Below are 24,510 nucleotides of genomic sequence, written 5' to 3' on the forward strand. Positions count from 1 at the left end.
ACCTGTGATGCATAGTAAATAACGTAAGCCACTTTTCCCTGCTGAGGTATCACGGGAAAATTTATGTGGGAGGTGCCAATGACATCAGAAATCAAATCATTCAAGTGCTATATGCTTCAGCAATAGGAGGGCACTCTGGGCAGAACAGCTGTCGGCAGAAGATCAAGTCACTATTTACTGGCCAGGAATGAAACAGGAAGTGATAACCTTCATACAAAACTGTGATATATGTCAAAGAAACAAATTTGAGAATGTGTCTTACCCTGGCCTGCTACAACCAATTCCAATTCCCACCCAAGCTGGGACTCACATTTCTATGGATTTCATTGAGAAACAACCTAAGTCACAAGGTTATGATACCATACTAGTAGTAATTGATAGGTTCACTAAATTTTGTCACTTTATTAAGCTCACTCACCCCTTTACAATCAAGGTGGTTGCACAAGCTTTTCTGGACAACATATATAGGATGCATGGATTACCTGAATCCATCATCACTGACAGGGATAAGGTTTTCACCAGTGGATTCTGGAAGGAACTATTCAAGGTTATGGGCACAGAACTACATTATACATCCTCTTATCACCCTCAATCTGATGGTCAAATTGAGAGGCTCAATCAGCGTGTGAAAAATTACTTGAGGTGCATGACAGGAGAAATGCCATCACAGTGGAGCAAATGGCTATCTATGGCGGAGTGGTGGTACAATTCTACCTATCACTCCAGCCTTAATATGACACCATTTGAAGCACTGTTTGGATATAAACCAGTGCCTCTGCCATTGGGGCCTTATTTAGATTCTGTAGTTCCTGCAGCTTCCAACATGCTCCAGGAAAGAAATAGGATCTCCAATTGCATAAGGGACCACCTAGTCGAGGCTCAACAAAGAATGAAATACTTTGCTGATCAGCACAGGATTGAGAGGGAATTTTCTGTGGGAGATTGGGTGTTCTTGAAGATTCAACCTTATAGACAACAAATGGTGGTAGTAAGAAAGTGCCTCAAGTTGTCTGCCAAATACTATGGTCCTTTCCAGGTGGAGGAAAAAGTTGGTTCAGTAGCCTATAAACTGAAATTGCCAATAGGCACTAAACAACACCCTGTGTTTCATGTTTCATTGCTTAGGAAGAAGCTTGGGCCAGTACAAGGGAGTTCCACCAAGTTATCAGAGTGAGACACACAGGATCAGTATCCACTGCAGCCAGAGGCAATTCTGAGAAGAAGAGTTATTATGCGAAATGGACAACCTACCATTCAGTTCCTAATCAAATGGAATCAATTGGAGTCTGAAGAAGCTTCTTGGGAGGACAAATCCTTTCATTGAGCACCGGTTTCTTACATTCCAGACTTGAGGACAAGTCTGTTCTTAAGGGGAGAGGATTGTCAAGATGCAAATTGCATGTCTTTAGTGTAATAAACGCTCAAATTGAGCATTGGGCAGGTAACCTCAAAATATTAGCAAAACCGTGCAGTTTTGGTTCAACTTCAGTACTAGCAAACGGTGTTGTTCCAATTAATGATGTCATTAGGTAGTTAAATCGGTTGTTAGCTATCAGACAAATGCTGTTAGAGTTTGTTATATAAGTGGGACCCGCATTTGATGAAAATAACAGATACGACAATTGATTTCTTTTCCCTCTCTTTCTGATTCTTTCTCCCTTTTCTTTTCCCCTTGTTTTCAATCCTCTGCTTCTTCCATCAATTCTTTTGAATTCTTCCTGTTCAATCAAATTCAATCCTAAGAATTTCCAGAATTAACCTTGAGTTCATGAGAGAATCATCCGCAACTTAGAATGAGGTTACGAACTGTAATTAAACCATTTTCCAATAATTAATCATAAGTGGATTATTCTGTATAATGTATGAAATTCATAAATTTACAAAACATGAAACACTATTTCAAACCATCATTGCACCTCTCAAGTACATAACGAGGCCTATATGTTACCCAAAAAAAAAACGCTGTGGGCTAGCCATGAGCACGTCCACTTGATATTTATTTCCTTTAATTGTTTCAATAATTTTTAACTTTGTCTTTGGTCAAAAGCCATCAAAGAGCTCCTGTTCACTCATGAGTACGTACAAAGACCAGAAAACAGTCACCTTTGAATTGTAAATTATTATTATGTTTGTAATGTAAATTATTATACGTTATTTACATCTTATTTGTATATATTGATTTGCTTGCATCATGAGTATTTTTTTCACAAATTTATCTCAAATAATTTACAATCCAAATACACTCATACGAAAAATTGAAACGATCTAAACTCGTGCTATTTCCCTTATACCTTCTTTATATTACCGTTATCATTGCCAAGAAAATTATCATAACTGCAACCTCCTTCTTTAGGACGCGTCGTTCCTGCAACATCTTTGACTCGCAAGTCGTAACTACTTTATAAAACTGATATTGTAACACAAATTTTAGCAATTTATACTAGTCAAATCAAAGAATGTTTCACAGACTTCTACAAACTCGTGCTTCATGTGCTACAATAGACCATATAGCTGATAGGGCATAATTTGTTGTTAATTTTATGATTAATTTCCCTCTTTGTCCTGGCCAAAAATTGTTTTAATTGTTGAAATGTACTTATATTTGGTATTGGACTCAATTTTAGGGAGTGAAGCAGAAAATTACAAAAAAGGAGGGACATTTTGGAGATAATTGAGACTTCAAATAAGCCACAGACTTGGCTCACATGGTGACATACATACGCGGACTGCATTTCTTTTGCTAATTGGGAGTGTCTTGAGTACTTAAGAGTCCTAAGAGCAATGAAAGACGAAAAAGAGGAGGAAACATCAAGAGGCCTTGCCTTTTGTACTTTGATTGTGAAATCTACAGCGGGGACCACGGAAAAGCATTGAGTCATTTTCAGCTTTGGAAGGAAAGAAACGTAGGAAGCTTTGAGAGTTGTTTTTGTTCCTTATTCGTGGGGACCACTGGATAGATAGCTTGAGTCATTTCCTTTTGGCTATATAAGGACAATCGTAAGAAAGGCTACAGAGAGTTTTTTTTAGCATAGTTTAGTTTTATTCTTTCTTGGTTCCTTTGATGGCCAGGACCTCAGTTTTATTCTTTCTTGGTATTTGTGCGTTTCCTGATTTAATTGCTTATGCTTGTTATGTTATTTGAATGTCAAGGGCCCGATATTCGAATTAACTTAATAATCTAATGCTAAATTAATTGATTGAATCCGTAATTGTTCAATTGATTAATACCAGTGGCAACTAGCGTGATTGGTTTCATGTTAGGAAACGTATGATCTAACTTAAACAAACCCTCGTAGCGCGTTTGTTGGTTAGGATTGGGTTTTTCTAATTATTAGTGCAATCGGGTAATTAAATCCTATGGTCGTACCTAGGGTTATTTCTTGGTTAGGGAAATAGTTAACGGTCGTACCTTAACTATCGAGAAATTAAGGAAAGACTGGTTGTTCATCGCGTGTATGACAACTATAACCAATCTATTAATGAGTAATTGAATTACTCTTGCATCGATGATCAGTTGCATGGACCGTGTCTGAAAAGTTGTACCTTTGGCTAGAGTCATATTGGTTATTGATTAATTTATATTTATTTCTATTAGTTGTTTTATTAGTTAGTTAATTAGTTATTTTATATTCTCCAAAAACCCCCCATACTTCGGACTCTAAAAGAAATAAATTATCCCCAGTCCCTGTGGATTCGATCCTGCTTATCACTATCTACAGAAATTATATTTTGTTTGAGCAGGTATTTATTATTGCATAGGTTCGACGACCTGTCAATTTTTGGCGCCATTGCCGGGGACTGGTGTCAGATTAATTTATTTCTTTTTTAGTTCATCTTGTTTTCATTTTTTTTATTTTTCTCTTATTTTTTTATATATAGTTTATGGCTTCTAACACTCCGTATTTTGATGATAGACTGGATTTTGTTTCCAGGGAAGACAATGAGACTTGTTTTTTTTCTAAGTTTGCATATTCAGAGGCCCTAAACTCTCTTATTGAAAGAATGATTGCTGCAACCTGTGGAATTTGTTATGCCAGGGATCATTCAACCGGTATGTGCCCCGAATATCAAGACTACCTGAGTGATTATCTCACAAAAAAATTTGGAGATTCTTCACCTCGATCTCAAACGTGGTATGACTCTTATTCAAACGGGTATGATCAATGATGGTGGGATAACTCCAATTATAATTATACAACGGGGCCAATGAATTTTCAGCAGTATGAGTCTCAAGAATCATCATCTCTATCAAGTATGTCTCTTGAAGAAATAGTTGAATCAATAGCTACTAATACATACCAATTTCAACAGGAGGCACAAAAGAGAAATGGAATGATGAGGGAGGCAATGAGTAATCTGGCAGATCAAATTAAAGAATTGCCCTCGAAAACCATTGTTGATCTAGAAGAAAATGAGATGAAATTTGCCTGACTAGTGATGAGGAGCTGCAAGAGTTTCAAGAAGAGAGATGTACAGATGCAGTTGAAAAAGAAGCCGAAAAGGAAGAAATGGAACCCCAATCGCAACCCATTCAAATGAAAGAATCCAGTGAACAATCATCAAATGTGTTGACACCCCCTCCATCTCTTAATCTATATTCTCCTGACTCTTACTCTATAATTTCTGTTAATGAGATTGATTTTATTATACCAGAAGTTTTTGAATCTCATGGCAGAAATAAGTTAAGAGTAGCTATGGTCAAATATCTTGAACCGTTGAGTGCTCTTGATGGAGGAGTGGATGAAGAATTGAGATCACTGCTTGATTATTTAGCGCCATCAACTAGTCCATGGAAGACCGTAGCATGTGTGCTCAAAGATTACTCCATCTATGAGAGTTACCAGGATCACATTGAAGATGAAGTATTGAAGCGAGCCACAAGATTTTATCCTCCATGAACAAGACATAACAATATCTAGCTAAAGACATTAAAGAAAGGCGCTTTTTGGGAGGCAACCCAATTGTTGATTTTGTTATTTTTGTGTTCAATTTCTTAAGTATGTCGTTTCTCACTTGGGTACTAATCACTCTTGATATTTCCTCACTATGACCAGAATAGGTAATCTTGGCGTGCCCACGCGAGGAGGGCACGCGTTAAGCGTCTCAATTCAAGTTTCATGGTCAGTGGACGTTTTACAATCTTGGCGTGCCCACGCGGTGTTTGACGACCCAAAAATGAATTCAAAAAAAAAAAATTTTCTTCAAAAATTCAAATTTTTGAAAATTTAAATTCGGGAAAAATTTTGGAAAAAACATTGAAAAAAAAACCCCAAAAACTATTTTTTTTCTCTTTTTCTCTTTTCTTTTTCTTTCTTTCTTTCTTCTTTTTCTTTCTTCCTTTCTTTTCTTTCTTTCCTTTCCTTTTCTTCTTCTTCTCTGCAGTTCCCCTATTTTCCACTTTTCCTTCATTGTTAATTCGTCCGCCACCGAAAGCCCACGCCGCCAGCTTTGCCCAGCCGCACCTAACTCGCCACTCTCCGCTCGTCGCACGCGGCCCTTCCCCTCCACCTCGCGGTCCATCACTCACCTCGCGCCACCTGAAGCCCACCAAGCAGCCACGCGCCGCCAGTTTCCTGTTGCCCAACTGCCATTGCCGCTGCCTCCAAGCTCCACCTCACGGACGACCACCAGCTCTCCTTCACACGCCACCTCAGCTCGTCTCCCCACCAGCCAGCCCATCGCCACGCGCGCCGCCAGTAGCTCTAGAGCGCCACCGTTGCCTCCAGCTCGCTCCTCTCTCACTCTTGCTCACCTCGCGCTCTCCACCAGCTCTCCCTTTCTCCGCTGTTTTGCGCACACCACCAGGCGCGACAGCCGCGGGCCGCGCCTTTCCCCCTGCCGCTCTCCATCCAGCAGCTGCCACCAGCTTCACGTCGCTCGACGCCGCTCGCTGTGGTCTCCTTCGCTCCACCCTCGGTGTCGTGCCTCCCCACCTGTCACGCCACCCACAGCCACGCCCCTCCCACCTGTCAAAATTGACAGGTGGAGGTATTGAATCTTCAACCTTGATTAGTATTTTTGGGGTCCTTAAATTGCTGGAATTTGAGCTTTTGGGTTTAGGTTTCTTGAAGGATAAAAAAAGGTGTTGATTTGGGCATTTTCTAGGGTAATTTTTGGACAGATTTGGGTTTAATTGCTGCCATATGTGGGGATATTTTCTGATATTTATTGAATTGTTGGCCGTTTGATTTAATTCCTCCCTGTATATACACCAGTGGTACTGGTTGCGGCGTTACTTTACAATTCTTAAATTTTCTCGAATTCTAATCGGTGGTTGCTGGGATTCTTAAAATTCTTAAGGTTTGGTCGCTTGAAGTGGGTAATTGAATGTCCAATTGGTGACATTTGTTGAGTTTCACTTGCTCCAATTGGTTGAATTCTTTGCTCTGTTGGGGTCCCTGTTGGTATCACTTGAGTTCTGCTTTGTTAGTTTCTGTATCGTGCCCCTTGATCTTATTTTGACTGAATTGGAGACCTAGTGCATATTCATTCAATTTGCTGTGTTGTTAGGGTACTTTTCTAGCCTTTGGGGTGCCTCAGTTGTGCATTTTATTAATTGGGTTGGCCATGTGGTTCACTTCTTTCTTGTGCATGCACCAGTGGCACTGGTTGTGCTAATTTGCTTACAATTTCTTATTTTGATATGATTGAGCATCTGTGACTGAGTATCCTTCGATCTTGCTGCTTTGTTGGGATCGCTTTTGGTGTCAATTGAGTATCATTTGGTACTTTCTGCCTGGAGTCTATTGAGCTGTCTTTGGTTGGGGTTTATTGCATTTAATTGGTGCATTAGACGGCTCCTGTGCCATTTCCGTTGCTTATTGAAGTAGGTTGCTTTTATTTGCCTTGTGTGGGAGTATTTTGTCCTTTTCGTTTCAATTGCTAAATTCATTGGAGCACCTGTTGCGGTTTTGGGGTGCATTGTTATTGCATTTGGCTAAGCAGGGGACCGCCCAGGGGCCGACGACTGGCACTAGCTCCAGATGTGAGTTGAGAAACTAGAGACTCGGATGACCCACTGTGACGTCAACCTGCATAACATGGCGCAGAATTTGGTGGCATTTATGCACCATGCAGGCCTTGATCCACAATTTCCACCGGAATCGCCCCTGTTTTGATGACTTCAGGGAAGTACCGTTGCCTCTCTCTTTTCTTCTATTTTTACATTATCACATTGAGGGCAATGTGTGACTTAGGTGTGGGGGGAGATCAGTTGGGGTGCTAGTATTTTTGTTTTTAGTTTCTAGGGGCTTTTCCTTTATTTTTAGTTAGTTTTTGCCTATCTTTCATTTATTTTATTTTCTTTTTCTTTCTAGTGGTCAGTCCTTAAATGAATACCAAGTTGTGATGCTGGATTGTTGCCTCTAATTATGCTATTGCCAAGTTTTATTAATAAAAGGGTATTAAGTTAATGTGGTTGAGTTCAGGAATATCTCTTTGGTGAATATCGGTAATTGCTTGACTTTTCTAATTTTTGGTTAACTTTTCTAGGCATAGGAAATGATTGCTGGCATTTTTCATGTGAATTGGTCCAATTATTAATTTTAGTTCTTCATGTTTGGAAATTTGAGGCTAGCTGCGGTTATTTTTGGTGTTATTTTTAGTTATTGTGCTATATGGTTGTAAATAAGAGTTGACTGTACTCCGCTAGTGGTTACTACTGAGTAATCAGGGATCCTCATCTAAAGTGTCGATTCTCGCGTCAAAAAGTAGTAATTGCTATGAGTGCGTGGTCTCGTAGCGATTGGAGCTGTGTAACCGAGCTCCTCCATCTATCAAATGTTGGAGTTCGCGTCAAAAGGCTCTAAGGGCTATAGACTAAGTCTTTTGTTACTCAAAAAAAAAAAAAGAAAAAGAAACAAAAACAAAACAAAAAGAAAAAAATAATAAAATAAAGATTGTGTTAGTATGTGAATAAGTCAACTTGCCGGTTTGTGATCTTAATGTCGAGATTTTGGTTAATAGTTGGACCATTTGTTGATAAATGTGAGCAACCATTCCTTTCTCTTAGATTAGTTTGCTTTAAATTGGAGGAGTTGGTGGTTGGGAAGCTAACCAGAGTGGTCTTTCTTGGATGTTAACTGTGATGCTTGATATATGTTTTTCTGGGTATCTTGGCATTATGATAGTTAGAGCAATAGCCATTGTCAAATTTTGGTGTTCAATTGCTGTTCTTATGCTTGAGGGCAAGCATGATTTAGGTGTGGGGGGAATTGATAGGGCATAATTTGTTGTTAATTTTATGGTTAATTTCCCTCTTTGTCCTTGCCAAATATTGTTTTAATTGTTGAAATGTACTTATATTTGGTATTGGACCCAATTTTAAGGAGTGAAGCAGAAAATTACAAAAAAGGAGGGACTTTTTGAAGATAATTGAGACTTCAAATAAGCCACAGACTTGGCTCACATGGTGACATACGCGGACTGCATTTCTTTTGCTAATTGGGAGTGTCTTGAGTACTTAAGAGTCCTAAGAGCAATGAAAGACGAAAAAGAGGAGGAAATATCAAGAGGCCTTGCCTTTTGTACTTTGATTGTGAAATCTACAGCGGGGACCACGGAAAAGCATTGAGTCATTTTCAGCTTTGGAAGGAAAGAAACGTAGGAAGCTTTGAGAGTTGTTTTTGTTCCTTATTCGTGGGGACCACTGGATAGATAACTTGAGTCATTTCCTTTTGGCTATATAAGGACAATCGTAAGAAAGGCTACAGAGAGTTTTTTTTAGCATAGTTTAGTTTTATTCTTTCTTGATTCCTTTGATGGCCAGGACCTCAGTTAAATTACTTGGAGATTTTCTCATGAGGCGTGCCCAAGTTTTCCTAGTCGAAGGTCAATTTGAAGACTCGGTTTTGAATATCTGTGAGATCTAATTATTTTATTTATTTCTTTTATTTATTGGTATTTGTGCGTTTCCTGATTTAATTGCTTATGCTTGTTATGTTATTTGAATGTCAAGGGCCCGATATTCGAATTAACTTAATAATCTAATGCCAAATTAATTGATTGAACCCGTAATTGTTCAATTGATTAATACCAGTGGCAACTAGCATGATTGGTTTCATGTTAGGAAACGTATGATCTAACTTAAACAAACCCTCGTAGCGCGTTTGTTGGTTAGGATTGGGTTTTTCTAATTATTAGTGCAATCGGGTAATTAAATCCTATGGTCGTATTTAGGGTTATTTTTTGGTTAGGGAAATAGTTAACGGTCGTACCTTAACTATCGAGAAATTAAGGAAAGACTGGTTGTTCATCGCGTGTATGACAACTATAACCAATCTATTAATGAGTAATTGAATTACTCTTGCATCGATGATCAGTTGCATGGACCGTGTCTGAAAAGTTGTACCTTTGGCTAGAGTCATATTGGTTATTGATTAATTTCTATTTATTTCTATTAGTTGTTTTATTAGTTAGTTAATTAGTTATTTTATATTCTCCAAAAACCCCCCATACTTCGGACTCTAAAAGAAATAAATTATCCCCAGTCCCTGTGGATTCGACCCTGCTTATCACTATCTACAGAAATTATATTTTGTTTGAGCAGGTATTTATTATTGCATAGGTTCGACGACCTGTCAATAGCCAAAAAAACAAAAAAAAATCACAGAATTTGTAATCAATTAGTATAATATTTTGACCCTTTATTTTTTTTTCAAGAATTTGAATTACCCAAGTATGACACTCTTTGAAATTTGAAATCGTAACTAAACTGAGTTAATTTATAATGGAAGTAACTTTTGAGAAGTGAAATTGATATAACTTTGGAGGAGCAACGATATAAGATCGAAGTCCAATAACTGCTTGCTTCCTACCTGAATTTCCCTATTCTAAGGCTGCAAAGCATGATCAATCCAAAAGTTATTTCTTTGAGGTGCTACATGAAATTATGGATAAGATGGAGATTATAAGCTATATAAGAGAAGAAGAAAAGCCTAATAAGCCATTATAAATAGTAACTTGTCAGACGGAAATTGGTGTGCCATTGCTTAAAAAGTTTTTTTTTTTTGGTTAAAAAAGATATCCAATTAACATCTACATAGGAAAAAGTGCAATGCAAAGTCCAGTTTTCTCATCTTTTCAACTTCCTGGCAAGTTGATTCGTATGGACTTAAAAGAAATGAAGTAGCTTGGAAATTGCAGTAATTGAATAATACCATTGGGTCTTGGCAGCCAATTGAAAAACATCTACCCGACTGGAGGACACCCATGCAATCTTGTCATGATTAACGCGTTATGTAGCTTACCTAATTAGTGTTTGACATAAAATAGAGTATCATTTCTATAACTTGCTTATTTTTCTAGCAATTATTACAGAAATATTAATTCACACGTAAAACAATTGTACAATGCATAAGGGTCGCCCTAGGTTACGTTCTGCAAAAAGCAATCCATTAGAATCAACGATAGTTACTTTTTGGGGAATTTTAAGTTTTAAATTCTTTTATTTATTAAAAATTCTAAAACTTAGACAAAAAATAATCAAGAACATAAAAAAAAAAAAAAAAACTTAAGGCATGAACGGATTTTTGCTTTTGAATAAAACATCTATTTTACGTATAGATTTGCAGTGACACGTTCTAAAAACACCTCTATGCCTAATAAATACAGAAAAATGTTCTTTGCTACTGATTTGGCAGGAAGCAACTCAACATTTAAGAGACGGAGGGGCGACGAGAGGAACTTTTTGCCAGTTTAGGCAAACAACACGGCATGTGTTTCGATTGACATTATTTATTAAAAAAAATTATTTATTCATATTATGAATACAATTTTCAACATACTTTTTTTTATTTCATATATATCACATTGTAAAAAGTATTGTAATAATTATTTTAAATAATATTTCAAGTAATTGACATTGTTTCAGAAAATTTTAGAGCTTTAAGGTCGCGCAAGATATATCTGGAATTTCTTTTGCTTGCTGCTATATACTTTGATCATTAGGTTTATTCAATCAAACAATTGAATTTAAACAATTTCATGTAGCAATATGCTTTGTTTAGGTATTTTTGTGGATTTCTTTTTTCAAGTTTCATTTAATTGTTAATATATTAATTTGTGTGTTCTTTTCCTCTGGGCGTTTTGCTTAACAATATTCACCCAGATTCCTTTCTCTTCCCCGTTTTTCCTACACTACAATTTGAAGCGATCCCCTGGAAAGAGGGGTGAAGTGCTCTACTCATTAGTTATTTTGCTCTAAATTAAGTTTTATTGATTACACTTTTTTCTTTCTTTAGCTAAAAGCAGTTTGAAGTGTTCTACTAATTAGTATTTTGCTCTTATTAGGTTGCGAAAAAGTGATAATTGAGGCGACGTCTCTTTGAAAAAAAAAAAAAAACCATTACATTGTCCAAACATTTAACACGAATTCATGATTTTAACTTTTAATAGATCAGAAAATAATGAACTTTTCCTTTAATAAAGTCCACAAAAGGAAGGTAGCAAGAAAACAATAGAAGCTTATGATGAGAGCAAGTCCTGTCTAATATTAAGACATCTTAATTCAGACTTAATCAGAATAATTTTTTTTCCGATTAATTGGTAAGAAAAATCTGTTTCCTTTTTTTTTTTTCTAAAGCTAAATCTTATATGCTAATTTCTTCACAGAGTGGGAGGCCATGCATACTTTAGCCTCTGATTTCAATTACTATCCTCTAACCATTTCAGAGTGCCAGCAAACGGTGGTCTCAAGAAATCTAATTTGGCAGAAGATAGTGGTGATTTTAAAAAGGATGCTATTTTCCCGGTCAAAGTCTAAGCGCAGCCTTTCCAACTTGCTGATAAAAAAGATAAAAATGAAAGTCAATACACGCAACATCTACTCGTTTCCTAGATAATGGTGCCTATATAAACCCTGTATAATCATGGCTTTAGTACCACAACTCAAAAGTATTCAATAACAGACCTTATTCAGGAAAACATATTTCAAAACTTCATATCAATTGATCATCAGAAATCAAGACAAAGGAAGTGTAGCTTCAAGAAATGGCAGCAAAAAGCAATGTCACAAATGATCTCAGCCGTGCCGATTTTGGAGAGGACTTCATCTTTGGAAGTGCATCGGCTGCTTATCAGGTAAATTAAGTCTTGTTCCTGCTTAATTATTGTGAACAATATAGGTTTTACAAATTTAATATTGCTACTTCTTGTAGTCAGTGGCGGAAGTAAGGGTGCAGGGAGGGGCAAGTGTCCCTTAAGAATTTACAAAATTCTTTTGTGTACCTTTAAAAAATTTGAAGATTTTCACACATATCTTTGTAAAATTTAGATCGTGCCCGCTTAAAATTTTAGAAATTTTTTTATATCCTCTTAAAAAAAATTAATATTTTCACTTATACATTCGACCAAATTATCTTTGCCCCCTAAGCTTTTTGCAAAAGATGCAAGATAGCTCCTTTGGCGCCCAACATCCCCACATGGTTCCGGCAGTGACTGTAGTGCAGATGTCTTATTTGCGTGAGACAATTATTATCTGATTTTAATACAACATTCAATTTTACCTGAAAAAGAAAAGTTATATAAGTCCTGCTAATTTTGGAGATAGTTTCTCAAGTCATGGATTGGTTAAAAAATGAATGCTTTCTTGTTATCACAATATTTTCCTTTTGTGGGTGATAGATGGAAGGTGCTGCAGAAGAAGGTGGTAGAGGCCCTAGTATATGGGACAAATTTACTGAACAAAGACCTGATAAAGTGGTCGATGGAAGTAATGGAAATGTGGCTATTGATCAATATCATCGTTACAAGGTAAAGCTTTTCAACTTATAAAGTACCGTGATCTATATATGATTACTAAAAAGAGAAACTTATACAAATTAAAGGATGCATGAATAGTTGAATATTAAATTTGAGTGAAAAATGAGCACGACCATTTAGTGCTACTAATATTCAAGCTTTTCAATAGTGCAGGAAGATGTCCAAATGATGAAGAAAATTGGCTTGGATGCATACCGATTTTCAATCTCCTGGTCTAGAGTACTGCCTGGTAAGCAAGAAGAATACAATGGTCAAACAAGAGAAAAATGAACATTTGAAATATCTTCACGCGAATATACTAGGACAAAATCTAAGGCACACATGTTATACTTTCAACCACAAACGAGCACTTGAATAAGAAGCCTCTGATCCAAACTGAAATAACAGGTGGAAGACTAAATGCTGGTGTGAACAAAGAAGGAATACAGTACTACAACAATCTTATCGATGAGCTCTTGGCAAATGGTGAGTTCTTTTTTATTTGTTTTTTATGGAAGTTCAATAAAAAGTCTCCCAAGGTATTGGCAGGAATTGTGTGGAAGGCATTTCCTATACATTACTTTTTATTGTAAGAGTACAAAAAAAAGTGTGTGTCTTTTATGAAAGTCGTAAATTTTGCGACAATTTCTAGGTAATTTAAGCGTCCAAACATAGCATTAGCCTTTTTTTTTCTTTTTTTGGGAGTCGAATTAACCCCATGCAATATAAACACACTATTGCAGGTATCAAGCCTTTTGTGACTCTTTTCCACTGGGATGTACCCCAAACTTTGGAAGATGAATATGGCGGTTTCCTCTGTCGGAGAATAGTGTAAGTGGTGTAATTCGGTCTTATATAATTTCATCAACTGTTTAATAACATATTGCTCCATATTAAATACATGAAATATGTGACACGGGAGCAGGAAGTTTCATATGCTATGAGAGAGAGAGAGGAGATTCGTATACCATGTTCGTAGCCATCAGGTGATTAGGACATTACACTAAACTAAATTTAAACTAATGCAAATGGTGCATTGTATATAGGAGTACGTCAGAAGATATATCAAAAGTGATCTACACAGCACGAAAGCTAAATGTTGATATACAATTCGGAGTACCCAACTGGCAATTTAGCCTACATAATTGTTCCATATGAAATTCTTTTCTCTAACTTTATATTTACCTTCTCTGGACTAATAATTTCTTTCTGAACAGTGATATACTTCCCTTGACTATTTTTTTGTTAGGCATGTCATGTCTCCCTCCTCAGCTAATTGTATAGTAAGCCTACTAATGTAAAGTATTTTACTCAGGAAATAGTATTTAAAATGTTAATTAGGGCAGCTTTGAACAATAATATATCTGAAAGGCTCATCTTAGCTACCAATAAACGGTAAAACCTTCATTTGTGAATTAGATCAAGGAAGCCTAAAATATTCCTACATGTTTACAAATTTTTAGATCTTTTATGTGATTCTCTCACTACAAGAAATATATTTTTCAGTGACAAAAATTTATGTGACAACAAAAATCTTGTCACAGATAACCTAATTCAGTGACGACATTAGGTGTCATCACTGATGAGTACAGCACAAGCATAATTAGTGACAACATTGGAAGTTGTCATTCTCAACTCGTCACGAAATAGTTGGCGCGCATCTCATTTGATGCCGCGGGAAATGATTTTATGACAACTCAAGTAAAGTCGTCACAAATGCTCTCTCTACAGTGACAACATAACTTGTTGTCATTGAAGGTCTACCCGATTCCAATTTTGTGACAACTTTTTGCATCACTGTATACTACAGTATTTTCATCAACTTTCACTAATTCTACTATGACACCCTAATTTTATTTTTTAGCCTCCAATTCTTTTATATTAGCAAAAGCACCGAAGATATGACACCCTAATTTTATAATTTAGCCCCTATTCATTACGTATTAGCAAAATGCAAATGATATAATAACAAACTATTTTTAGATATTTGTAATTTTTGCTAAGTTGACATAATAGACATGTCTGAGCATAAAAATTTTTTCACAAATTTTTTATTATTCCTTATAACAACCCCCAAAAATCAATAACTGAAATAATTTGAAAAAGTGTAATTGAATATAATTTGTAGTCTAATGTTAGCACTGTGAAAGATTAGTATAACGTGTAATACATCATAAGTAATAATTATTTTCATATGGAATGGGTATATACGAAATTAAAATTATTCAGTAAAATATCTGTCGTGCAATAAGATTGAGAGTTGTAACACATTTAACAGAATATTTGATTACATGTTTCTTTTAATTTATTATAAAAACTAAGTAATAGACAAAGGGTAGGATAAGCATGAGTAAGAAGTGCTATACTGTATATAAGCAATTCTATAGTATTTTCATCAAATTTCACTAATTCTACTATGGCACCCTAATTTTATTATTTAGCCCCCAATTCTTTTATATGAGCAAAAGCACTGAAGATATGACACCCTAATTTTATAATTTAGCCCCTATTCATTACGTATTTAGCAAAATGCAAATGATATAATAACAAACTATTTTTAGATATTTGTAATTTTTGCTAAATTGACATAATAGACATGTCTGAGCATAAAAATTTTTTCACAAATTTTTTATTATTCCTTATAACAACCCCCAAAAATCAATAACTGAAATAATTTGAAAAAGTGTAATTGAATATAATTTGTAGTCTAATGTTAGCACTGTGAAAGATTAGTATAACGTGTAATACATCATAAGTAATAATTATTTTCATATGGAATGGGTATATACGAAATTAAAATTATTCAGTAAAATATCTGTTGTGCAATAAGATTGAGAGTTGCCACACAATTAACAGAATATTTGATTACATGTTTCTTTTAATTTATTATAAAAACTAAGTAATAGACAAAGAGTAGTATAAGCATGAGTAAGAAGTGCTATACTGTATATAAGCGATTCTATGCATGTTAAATTTTTGAAACATGTTTTATTGTGTAAGTTTTATTGTAAGATAATTTCTTAAATAATTTGTATATTGAGTTGTCCAAACCCAAAAAGATGTATATAGACACAAACAAGCACACATATATATACATGCACAAAAAAGAAACCAATATCAAATAATTTATTTGATATTTATAGATGAGATTAAGGAAAAAAAAAGAGATTAAGTATGAAAAAAGAAACCTGAAAAAAAAAATGGCTAAAAAAAAAGAAAAAAGATGTATGAAACAAAAGGCGTGAATCCTGGAATCTCAAAGACGTGCTTAGATGCCAAAAAAAAAAGAGCGCCAGTCTGAAATCTGAAAGAGGCGCGAGGCGGGTGGCTGAAATCTCTACAAAACGACGTCGTTTTGGTTGTTCACACACAAACAAAAGTCTCGCCGCTTCTCTCTTCCAACACTTAGACAAATTTAGGCTAGGTTTTAGAGGAGAAAAAGAGAAACAGAAGAGCAGAGAAGCGGCTAGGGTTCTTGGAAGGGAGGCCTTAAGCGTGAAAAGAAAAAAAATAGAGTGAAGGAAGAGTGGCGGCTGACAGGAAGATCAGGAGAGAAAGACGCGGCAACGGACAGAGGAGGAAGAACCAGGTCACCACCAGTCCGCGTCCGCTCTGCTGCTGTCTGCCATCGCCAACACCGCGCACAACCTCCTGGGCTGCTGCCGTTCTCTGTAACACTAGATGAACGCTCTCGGACGAAGTCAGACCTAGTCATCTTCCAATTCCAACTCACCGTCTTCGGCTTCGTCATAATCGCCGTCGCCACCGCTCAAGTAAGAGCACTATAAGTCGCCCCTTTTTCTTTGAATTTCAGTTCCTTCCCAAGTCCTCTAAGCATGTCTGCCATGGCTTCGTTTATTGCAATTGCCCCGTTGATTGTTCAAATTTTAGCATGCGCATGTTATATCATGATTGAATTTCAAATCCCTTGTACTTCTGATGATTTTGGGGCCAACCGTGGCTTCATTTGAGCAAAGAATTGCTGGAATTTTTCATGTTCGTTTACTGTTTGTTGAAATGCCCAAGTGGTCTAACAGCAGAATTGATCCTTAGAAATTCCTTTACTGAAGGGAATCAATATGTTGGGCTAAACGTTGGCAGGTATGGTTGGTGGTGGACAGAAGTCCTGGAATCCCCCAGCACACCAAGCAAATTGGCAGGTAGCAAACTTTTCAAGACTTGAAACTTGTTTTCTTTCAAGCTAATAATAATTTGCCTTAAAAACTTAATAATTAGTTTACAAATCCCAAAGTTCACTTGCTGTTTAACGTGAACAAAGAGTGGTATTAGAGCTGATCACGGGTGTTAATATGCAAAACCTTTGTCAGCAATTTTAAAGTTTTCAAACCTATATTTGGTCAGCAATTTTAACATTTAGTTTCCTTTGAACATTCACAGAGGTTCACTTTTATTTGATGTGACATGATTAAACTTTCTCTTTGAATGGTAGGACTGATCACATATTTGCTGCATTATTTGTGCTGCTCTTGGTTTTGTTGGTTAGTGTCTCAGAACTTTTTTGTTCAGGATCGTCCTAATTTGCTGCTAGTTGTAGAGTGGCACATGGGAGGATAATTGTTTAGCATGAAACAGTTATTCCCTTGGTATGATGCTGGATGCTTTCACTAGAATCTCATTGGGTTACAGATTTTTCAGTTTTAAATTTAAGTGCTTGTTTATGCATTTCAATCCTTCCAGATATTGTCAGCTCATGTAGCTAAAATTAAGTCTCTGTAAAAATTAGTTGACACTTGTACTCTTTTGAGCTAGCCAAAATTCTACAAAATTTGACAGTTAATATGCTTCCATTAAATTTGATATCCATGTTACCCCTAGTTTCTATAACTGCTTGGACTGTATATTAGTGTTAAAACAAACTTAAAAGATTCTTAAAGCCTTCTGAAAATGCCTAATACGAATGCATTTGACCTAATTAACGGCATCAAAGTTGTATTTTCCCTTTTTCCTCATTATGTGCCAAGTCATTTTTTCTGATAGCTTGTGTTCCCTTCTTTTGAAACTTTTACGAGTTTGTTATGTTGTGTCTTGAACAATTTGCATCTTTGACTATTATTTCTCATCTAATCATTCATATTTACAAGCTTAGGCTTTTGGCATTTTGCTTGTAGGGAGATTGTTTATCGCCCATGCAAGGAGTGCCACTTGGTCAGAATCTGATTCCGGATTCAGCTTATTATGGCAAAGGAAGTTTATGGGAGCAGAAATCTCTTTCTGCACTTCTTCAATCTGCTGCAGATCCATTTTACATGAGGCCTGATGGGCAAGAAGACGAAGCTGTGGAAAGGGACGTGCAAAAACTGCGACAAAATGTAGAAGCCGGATATATGATGAGTTACAAGGCTGAGAATGGTATGCCTTCTGCAGGGTCTGGAAACTACTCTTTGGTTCTGAAGCAGCCACATCTGAGTGGAATCCAAGCAGAAGAAAGCTTGAAGAAAGTGGACAGCTTCTCCCGATGGATGGCTAAAGAATTAGGTGAAGTTGAGGAATTGCCTTTGCAATCAACCAATGGATACTCATGGAGTGTGATACAGACTGAGGATGTGGTTGGTGATTCCTGTACTCCCACCCAGCTGCAACTGGATGCAGACACATTAAATTTCTCACTCTCCCAAGATCAACTATTTAGCATCACTGATTTTTCACCAAATTGGGCTTACTCAAGGTTGGAGACCAAGGTATATTTGAAGGGACTATACCGTAAGAACATTTTTACAATCTTGACAAACCAGTTCTCTGGAATTAATGTTTCATTCTTAGTCTATGCCTTGAATTTCACTTCGTTTCAATCTCTCTACTTTTTGTAATTTTAGCCCCTTAGACACAGATCAAAAGGATATATGGTTGCAAAGTTCAGTAATAGATTGAAATAACATGCATGTCTTTGTAAATGCACCTTCTGAGCTTTGTGTTCTGTTGATCTCATTGATTATGCCTATCCAGCTGCAAAACTAATGGATGCACCTGGACAGAGGTTGTCCTGTTACTCCTGTACCTTACTACCATGGAAACATTTTTGTATACTAATTTACCCTGAGCTGCTGATCATGACACTGGCAGTCAAAGCACATTGAGATGTAATAGATGGGATTGGTTTAGGTTCCTTTGTCCTGTCATCTCTCAAAATGCGTTATATTGCATCTACTGCTCCAAGTGGAAGTGTAATTTATCTACAAATATTTTTAGCATAGCTATTTCATCTCTTAATTGCTAAAGACAGTCAAAGTTATTATATGTGGCATATGTACACTTTGCTTTTTCTGCACTTCAATATGTCTTGAAGGTATGAGCAGTTGCCTTCTACTTGAAACATAACTTTGTGGCTCTCAGGCGGGAGTATGCCTTTGTGGCTTCTTGAAACATAACTTTGCAGCTAGTTGAAATATTTTTCCTTTTAAATTAATTTGGCAAGTCTCATTGAGGCAACAGTTAGGTTTCGTGAGTTCCCCTTTTGAGATGGTTTTTCACTTTGGGATGTATTCCACTTTTTTCTTTGTCGAACTCATCTAAATTTTTCTGTATCAGAATTTTTTTTTGTGCTAAGGAAAAAGAGGCACCTGTGATTGTGTGTGTGTGTGTGTTTTTTTTTTCTTGATATACTGTGTGGTTCACGATCATCTAGGCTCTCAATGATTTTAGGATTTTATTGTTGTTATTGTTATTGTTATTGCATATATATTTGTGAACATGCAGATATTTATTGTGTTTGTATTGTTATTCTATATTTCACAGAATATACATTCATTGTCTTATTTGCTATAATTTCACTTTATTTTTGTGTTAAGCAATTTACTTAGATTGCTATAATTTCAAATTAGAGTGACATTAGTTTTTATAATATGGTGCCTATCTAGAAGTGTAGTTCCAGTTTTAACACCTGTGCTCATTGCTTCAATTTTGGTAACGTGTAGGTTCTAACACGATTCCCAAGAAGAAGAAGCCAGTCATTGCTGTGAAGATGGTTTTTGATTTGAAGACTACAAGGCCTATCGTGCTCATGTTTTGTTCTAGATGGGAATCGTGCTCATATTTTTGTATAGAACTTTACTACTCTCTATTGTGGATGGGAAATCACTAGTATTGTAACTGAATGGCTTATTTTGGATGGTGCATGCTTTATGACTCATTTGAGGCAACATTTATATATATATATATATATATATATATATATATATATATATATGTATTTGGGTTGATCTTCTATTGGAAATGAATGTTGGCTTTCTTTTCGTATGTTGGCTTTTTTTTTTCTCATTGCTACTCAATGAACGTTTTGTGATTGTTGGCAGCTATGTTGCGTAATTAACATTAGATTATTGCTTTTTACAAAAAAAATAAATGACAATAAAAAAGTTGTCACTGCCAACAAGTTTCACTAGTGACACCAGAAAGTGGTCACTTTTTATGGATGGAAAACAATGACAACAAAAGTCGTCACTGAACGGAAGCATAATGTGACAACTCCAAGGGTTGATTATGACAAGAATTTAGCCAGCTTAGTGACAATAAAAGTCGTCACATAATGTACAATAATGAGTGACGACAAGAGTCATCACAAAAGCGAAATCGTTTGTGACGACTTTCAACAGTCGTCACATGGACCCCCTTTTGTGACATAGAACTAGTGACAGCTCTGTGACAGCAGTAAAAGTCGTCACTGATTTTTTTTGTGACGACTTCTGAATTTTTAGTGACGACTTTCGCCTGTCACAGAAACGCAATTTTCTTGTAGTGTCTCTGATAAGTCTACTCCATCTAACAGGGATGACTTTCGAGAATTTGCTGAGTTATGTTTTTGGGAATTCGGTGATCGTGTGAAACATTGGATCACATTGAATGAGCCGTGGACTTTTGCCTATAATGGCTACACTACTGGTGCCCATGCACCCGGTAGGGGTGTATCCACAGCCGAACATATCAAAGAAGGCAATACAGGACACAGATGCAACCATCTATTTTCAGGCAATTCTGTGGATGGTAATCCTGGCACAGAGCCATACTTGGTAGCACACCATTTGCTACTTGCTCATGCTGAAGCTGTAAAAGTGTACCGTGAAACCTTTAAGGTAGGCTATTTAGCTAGATGAAATTCTAAGATTGCAAAATAATTTGACATGTAAGTTACATCTAAAGTCCAGGAAAAGTTCGATATCGATGTTTAGTTGTAATATTTTTGCAGGGTCAAGAAGGGAAGATAGGAATAACCCTAGTGTCACAATGGTGGGAGCCTCTTAATGATACTCCACAGGACAAGGAAGCGGTCGAGCGGGCGGCTGATTTTATGTTCGGATGGTATATATATGCCACAATCGTTAGTTTCAATATGCAAGCTATAGCCAATTGAAGGGAAAAACAAACTTATGATATTATTGATCTAATACAAATCAGTTAGAGCTTTGATATAACATAAAACTTTAGTTGCTTTTGATTATCTAATGCTTTCTTCGTATGCAGGTTTATGTCACCAATAACCTATGGTGACTATCCAAAAAGGATGAGGGATATCGTGAAGTCACAGTCTTCCAAAATTTTCAAAAGAAGAGAGCCAAAATCTGAAAGGGTCATTTGATTTTCTTGGATTGAATTATTATACTTCTATATATGCTAGTGATGCATCCGGGACCAAAAGTGAACTTTTAAGCTATGTCAATGATCAACAAGTTAAGACTCAAAGTAAGTTCTTGGAATTCTCTAGTCGTTGATCGTTTTCTTGCTCGCCTTCTTCTTCTTCTTTTCAAACCTAATTCTTATTTTTCTTTCATTCCGGAAAATTTTACAGCCGTAGGTCCTGATGGCAAAACTGACATCGGCCCCAGGGTAAGAAAAACACTAATTTCGGATGTGTCCAGGCATTGGCTAAAAATATAAGAATCCATGCATTTCTAGTTGCAGTGATTTGCCAATCTTTGGTATATTAATAAGATTTGTGACGTATATGTTATCAATGCTCTGCAACTAACCAATTTTATATGATCTAATTTCAGGCTGGTTCTGCATGGCTGTACATTTATCCCCTTGGGATTTACAAGCTCTTACAATATGTAAAAACACATTATAATAGTCCGCTCATTTATATTACTGAAAATGGTAATCAATGGGAGAGTTTTAGGGTTTTCATCAATTAAAAACAACATGTATTACAAGAAATATGAAAATTGACAAACTTTATTTGCCTTTTTTGATAGGTGTTGATGAGGTAAATGATCCTGGTCTTACTGTCTCAGAAGCTCGTATTGATAAGACAAGGATCAAATATCATCATGATCATCTTGCATATGTGAAACAAGCTATGGATGTGTAAGTTTCCAAGATGAGGGACTTGGTATTCCAAATTTGGACTAATTTGTGTGCATATTGTAAACTTCGGATTTTTTTTATTTGCGTTTTGCAGAGACAAAGTCAATGTCAAGGGTTACTTTATATGGTCATTACTCGACAACTTTGAATGGTCTGAGGGTTATACAGCTCGTTTTGGGATTATTCATGTAAACTTCAAAGATAGAAATGCAAGATATCCAAAGAAGTCAGCTTTATGGTTCATGAACTTCCTCGCCAAGAGCAATCTATCTCCAAAAAAGACAACCAAGAGGGTACTTGACAATGGAGGATTAGCTGATCTAGAAAACCCTAAGAAGAAGATCCTCAAAACTTGAGCAGTTTTCAAACATGTCGCATGATGTATTTTTTAATTTTATCAAGAATTAGTTCAATAATTTTAATGTTTAAGTTGCAGCTTAAATTAGGCTTTTTTTGAGATAAAAGATTGAACCATTTAGAAAACCTTCTTACAAAATTTAATGGTTTGTAATCTGGTTACATTTAATAAAATGTTCCACTATTTACTCTAACTTGTGCCTTATATATCTTGAAGTACTGGGCTATCGATTTCTTTGTTTCTTGTCCGGGATCCCCCATCTATTTCTGTTTTCTTGAAATGTACGACAGCAAATGTAATGAATTCTCGAAGGAAAAGTTTTCTCTCATCTTATGTCACGCTAGTATACAACAAAAAGATTTTTTGATTTCCCCTGATAAGTATCCTAGTTATCAGTTTGATCTCACAGTGTTTTATTTCATTTTCCAAGGTAACCTTACTACTTTTACTGATATATCAAAATTGCTCACCAATTGGTGTCAACCAAAGACACACCCCTAAATGGGAAGACACAAAAAGACAGAAAAATATCTTGATCTAGTTTCCAAGCTATAACAGTTCCCATTTTTCTTTGCATCTTTTAACTGTCTTCCAGCTAACAATCTGAACAATCTGAAAATTGGCTTGATTTCTTGCCCTCTAAATAGTATATAAAAAAGTAACCAGTACTATACTGCAAATTTCAGCTCTAAACGAAGGCCCCTGCAAACTATTACTATTTCATCTAATTTGTAGCATCATGTTGCATATCATACATTCAATTCACTGCCAAGGGCACCACCTAAAGATGAGCAATTATGGAACCTTAAATGTTGTTATATAGCACTCAAATTTAATCTTTTATTAATAATCATATTAGCCACTTTTTTAAAATCAAGACCTTCCTCAAAATTTCCTTATCCTTTATCATTTTCAAGTTTAAATTCTCTGCAATCTTAACATCTTAGTTCAGGAGAACAAACAACAATCATCTGATCTTCTTAATTTTCAAGTCATTATTTTCAATTCTTGTTTCTCTTCCATATAGCATGCTCCTGAACAGCGATTTTGTCGGTACAGAGTTCTACAAAAACGGTCTTCCAGGAAAATAGTTGCTCGATTAGGGACCTGTCCCTCAAGGCTTCAAATCCTCTGTTCCCAATATAGTTTCTGTCCCCTCTGTCCTTTATTTGTACAGTTGCCACGTGTCTCTAATCTTTTGTTAACCCAAACTCAAATAAACCGATAATAATCGGTTTACAAGTTTTGTTAATTCAAACTCAAACAAAATAAAGAAGAGTTTTAATTGATTTTTATGTTTATGATCAACAAGACTTTTTTTGTTAAAAAGAAAATAAAAAAAGTTTTGAATTATCTGTTTTAATTGATTTTGAGTAAACTTGTCAACAGATTATTATCAGTTTGTTTGAGTTTGGATTAACAAAACTTGTAAACCGATTATTATTGGTTTATTTGAGTTTGGGTTAACAAAAGGCTAGAAACACGTGGCAATTGTACAAATAAGGAACAAAGGGGACAGAGACTACTTTGGGAATAGAGGATTTGAAGCCATCCCTCAAAGAGTTAATCATTTTTTCATTTTCCTTTTTTTTTTAAAAAAAAAACTCTCAATCATCTCTTATCGGTGAAATGTAAGTACGGATCACTTAAACATTCGTGATTCTCAGATTTTTTTTAGTAGAAATATGGTTTATGTCCCCTTCTACATTGTACTTTATTTATTGTTATTAATAAAGTTAGTACCTAAGTCAACCCACTAAAGACGGCTTAATTAAAGAATTAATTATCAATGGCTAGTCACGCTCATCCACCGACCGATCCATATTACCATGTCCACTAGATATTTATTTCCTTTTATTGTTTTCAATCTTTTAAAACCTTTTACGTTGTTCGAAAACCATCAAAGTGCTCTTGTTCAGTCATTAATACAAAGACTAGAAAACAATGAAAAACTGAAACGATCTAAAGAATCCTCCTACAGACCAGATAGCTGTCCCCCCCCCCCCTCCACTTGGGCACCCAAAAAAAAGAAAGATATCAAAGAATTTGTAATCAATTATAATTTGTTAACCCTTTTTCTCATGTATTTGAATTAT

The 24,510-nt window shown here is 35.9% G+C and overlaps 1 protein-coding gene and 1 pseudogene across 9 annotated transcripts; both read left to right on the top strand.

The window, feature by feature from the left end:
- The first annotated feature begins 11,895 nt into the window (after positions 1 to 11,895).
- Positions 11,896 to 22,521, top strand: LOC113691833 (raucaffricine-O-beta-D-glucosidase-like; annotated as a pseudogene).
- Positions 16,110 to 19,885, top strand: LOC113694142 (calmodulin-binding transcription activator 3-like). 9 transcript variants are annotated; one of them, XM_072053949.1, is made up of 4 exons: positions 16,110 to 16,511; positions 16,792 to 16,898; positions 17,846 to 18,459; positions 19,671 to 19,885. In XM_072053949.1, exons 3-4 carry the CDS (start codon positions 17,886 to 17,888, stop codon positions 19,835 to 19,837), a joined length of 741 nt encoding a protein of 246 aa, XP_071910050.1. In that variant the 5' UTR covers positions 16,110 to 16,511; positions 16,792 to 16,898; positions 17,846 to 17,885; the 3' UTR covers positions 19,838 to 19,885. The 9 variants fall into 9 exon arrangements, with proteins under 9 accessions (XP_071910050.1, XP_071910047.1, XP_071910048.1 ...); XM_072053946.1 differs by having other exon boundaries at positions 17,868 to 18,459; XM_072053947.1 differs by having other exon boundaries at positions 16,809 to 16,898.
- Positions 22,522 to 24,510: the final 1,989 nt, after the last annotated feature.

The sequence above is a fragment of the Coffea arabica genome, chromosome 6c, assembly GCF_036785885.1.
Source record: "Coffea arabica cultivar ET-39 chromosome 6c, Coffea Arabica ET-39 HiFi, whole genome shotgun sequence".
Lineage (NCBI taxonomy): Eukaryota > Viridiplantae > Streptophyta > Magnoliopsida > Gentianales > Rubiaceae > Coffea > Coffea arabica.

Coding starts and splice junctions, on each gene's coding strand:
- LOC113694142 (XM_072053946.1), top strand. CDS start 16,842: ATGGTTGGTGGTGGACAGAAGTCCTGGAATCCCCCAGCACACCAAGCA. Junction 16,899..17,867: donor CACACCAAGCAAATTGGCAG/GTAGCAAACTTT, acceptor TTTTGCTTGTAG/GGAGATTGTTTATCGCCCAT. Junction 18,460..19,670: donor ATATTTGAAGGGACTATACC/GTAAGAACATTT, acceptor GGTAACGTGTAG/GTTCTAACACGATTCCCAAG.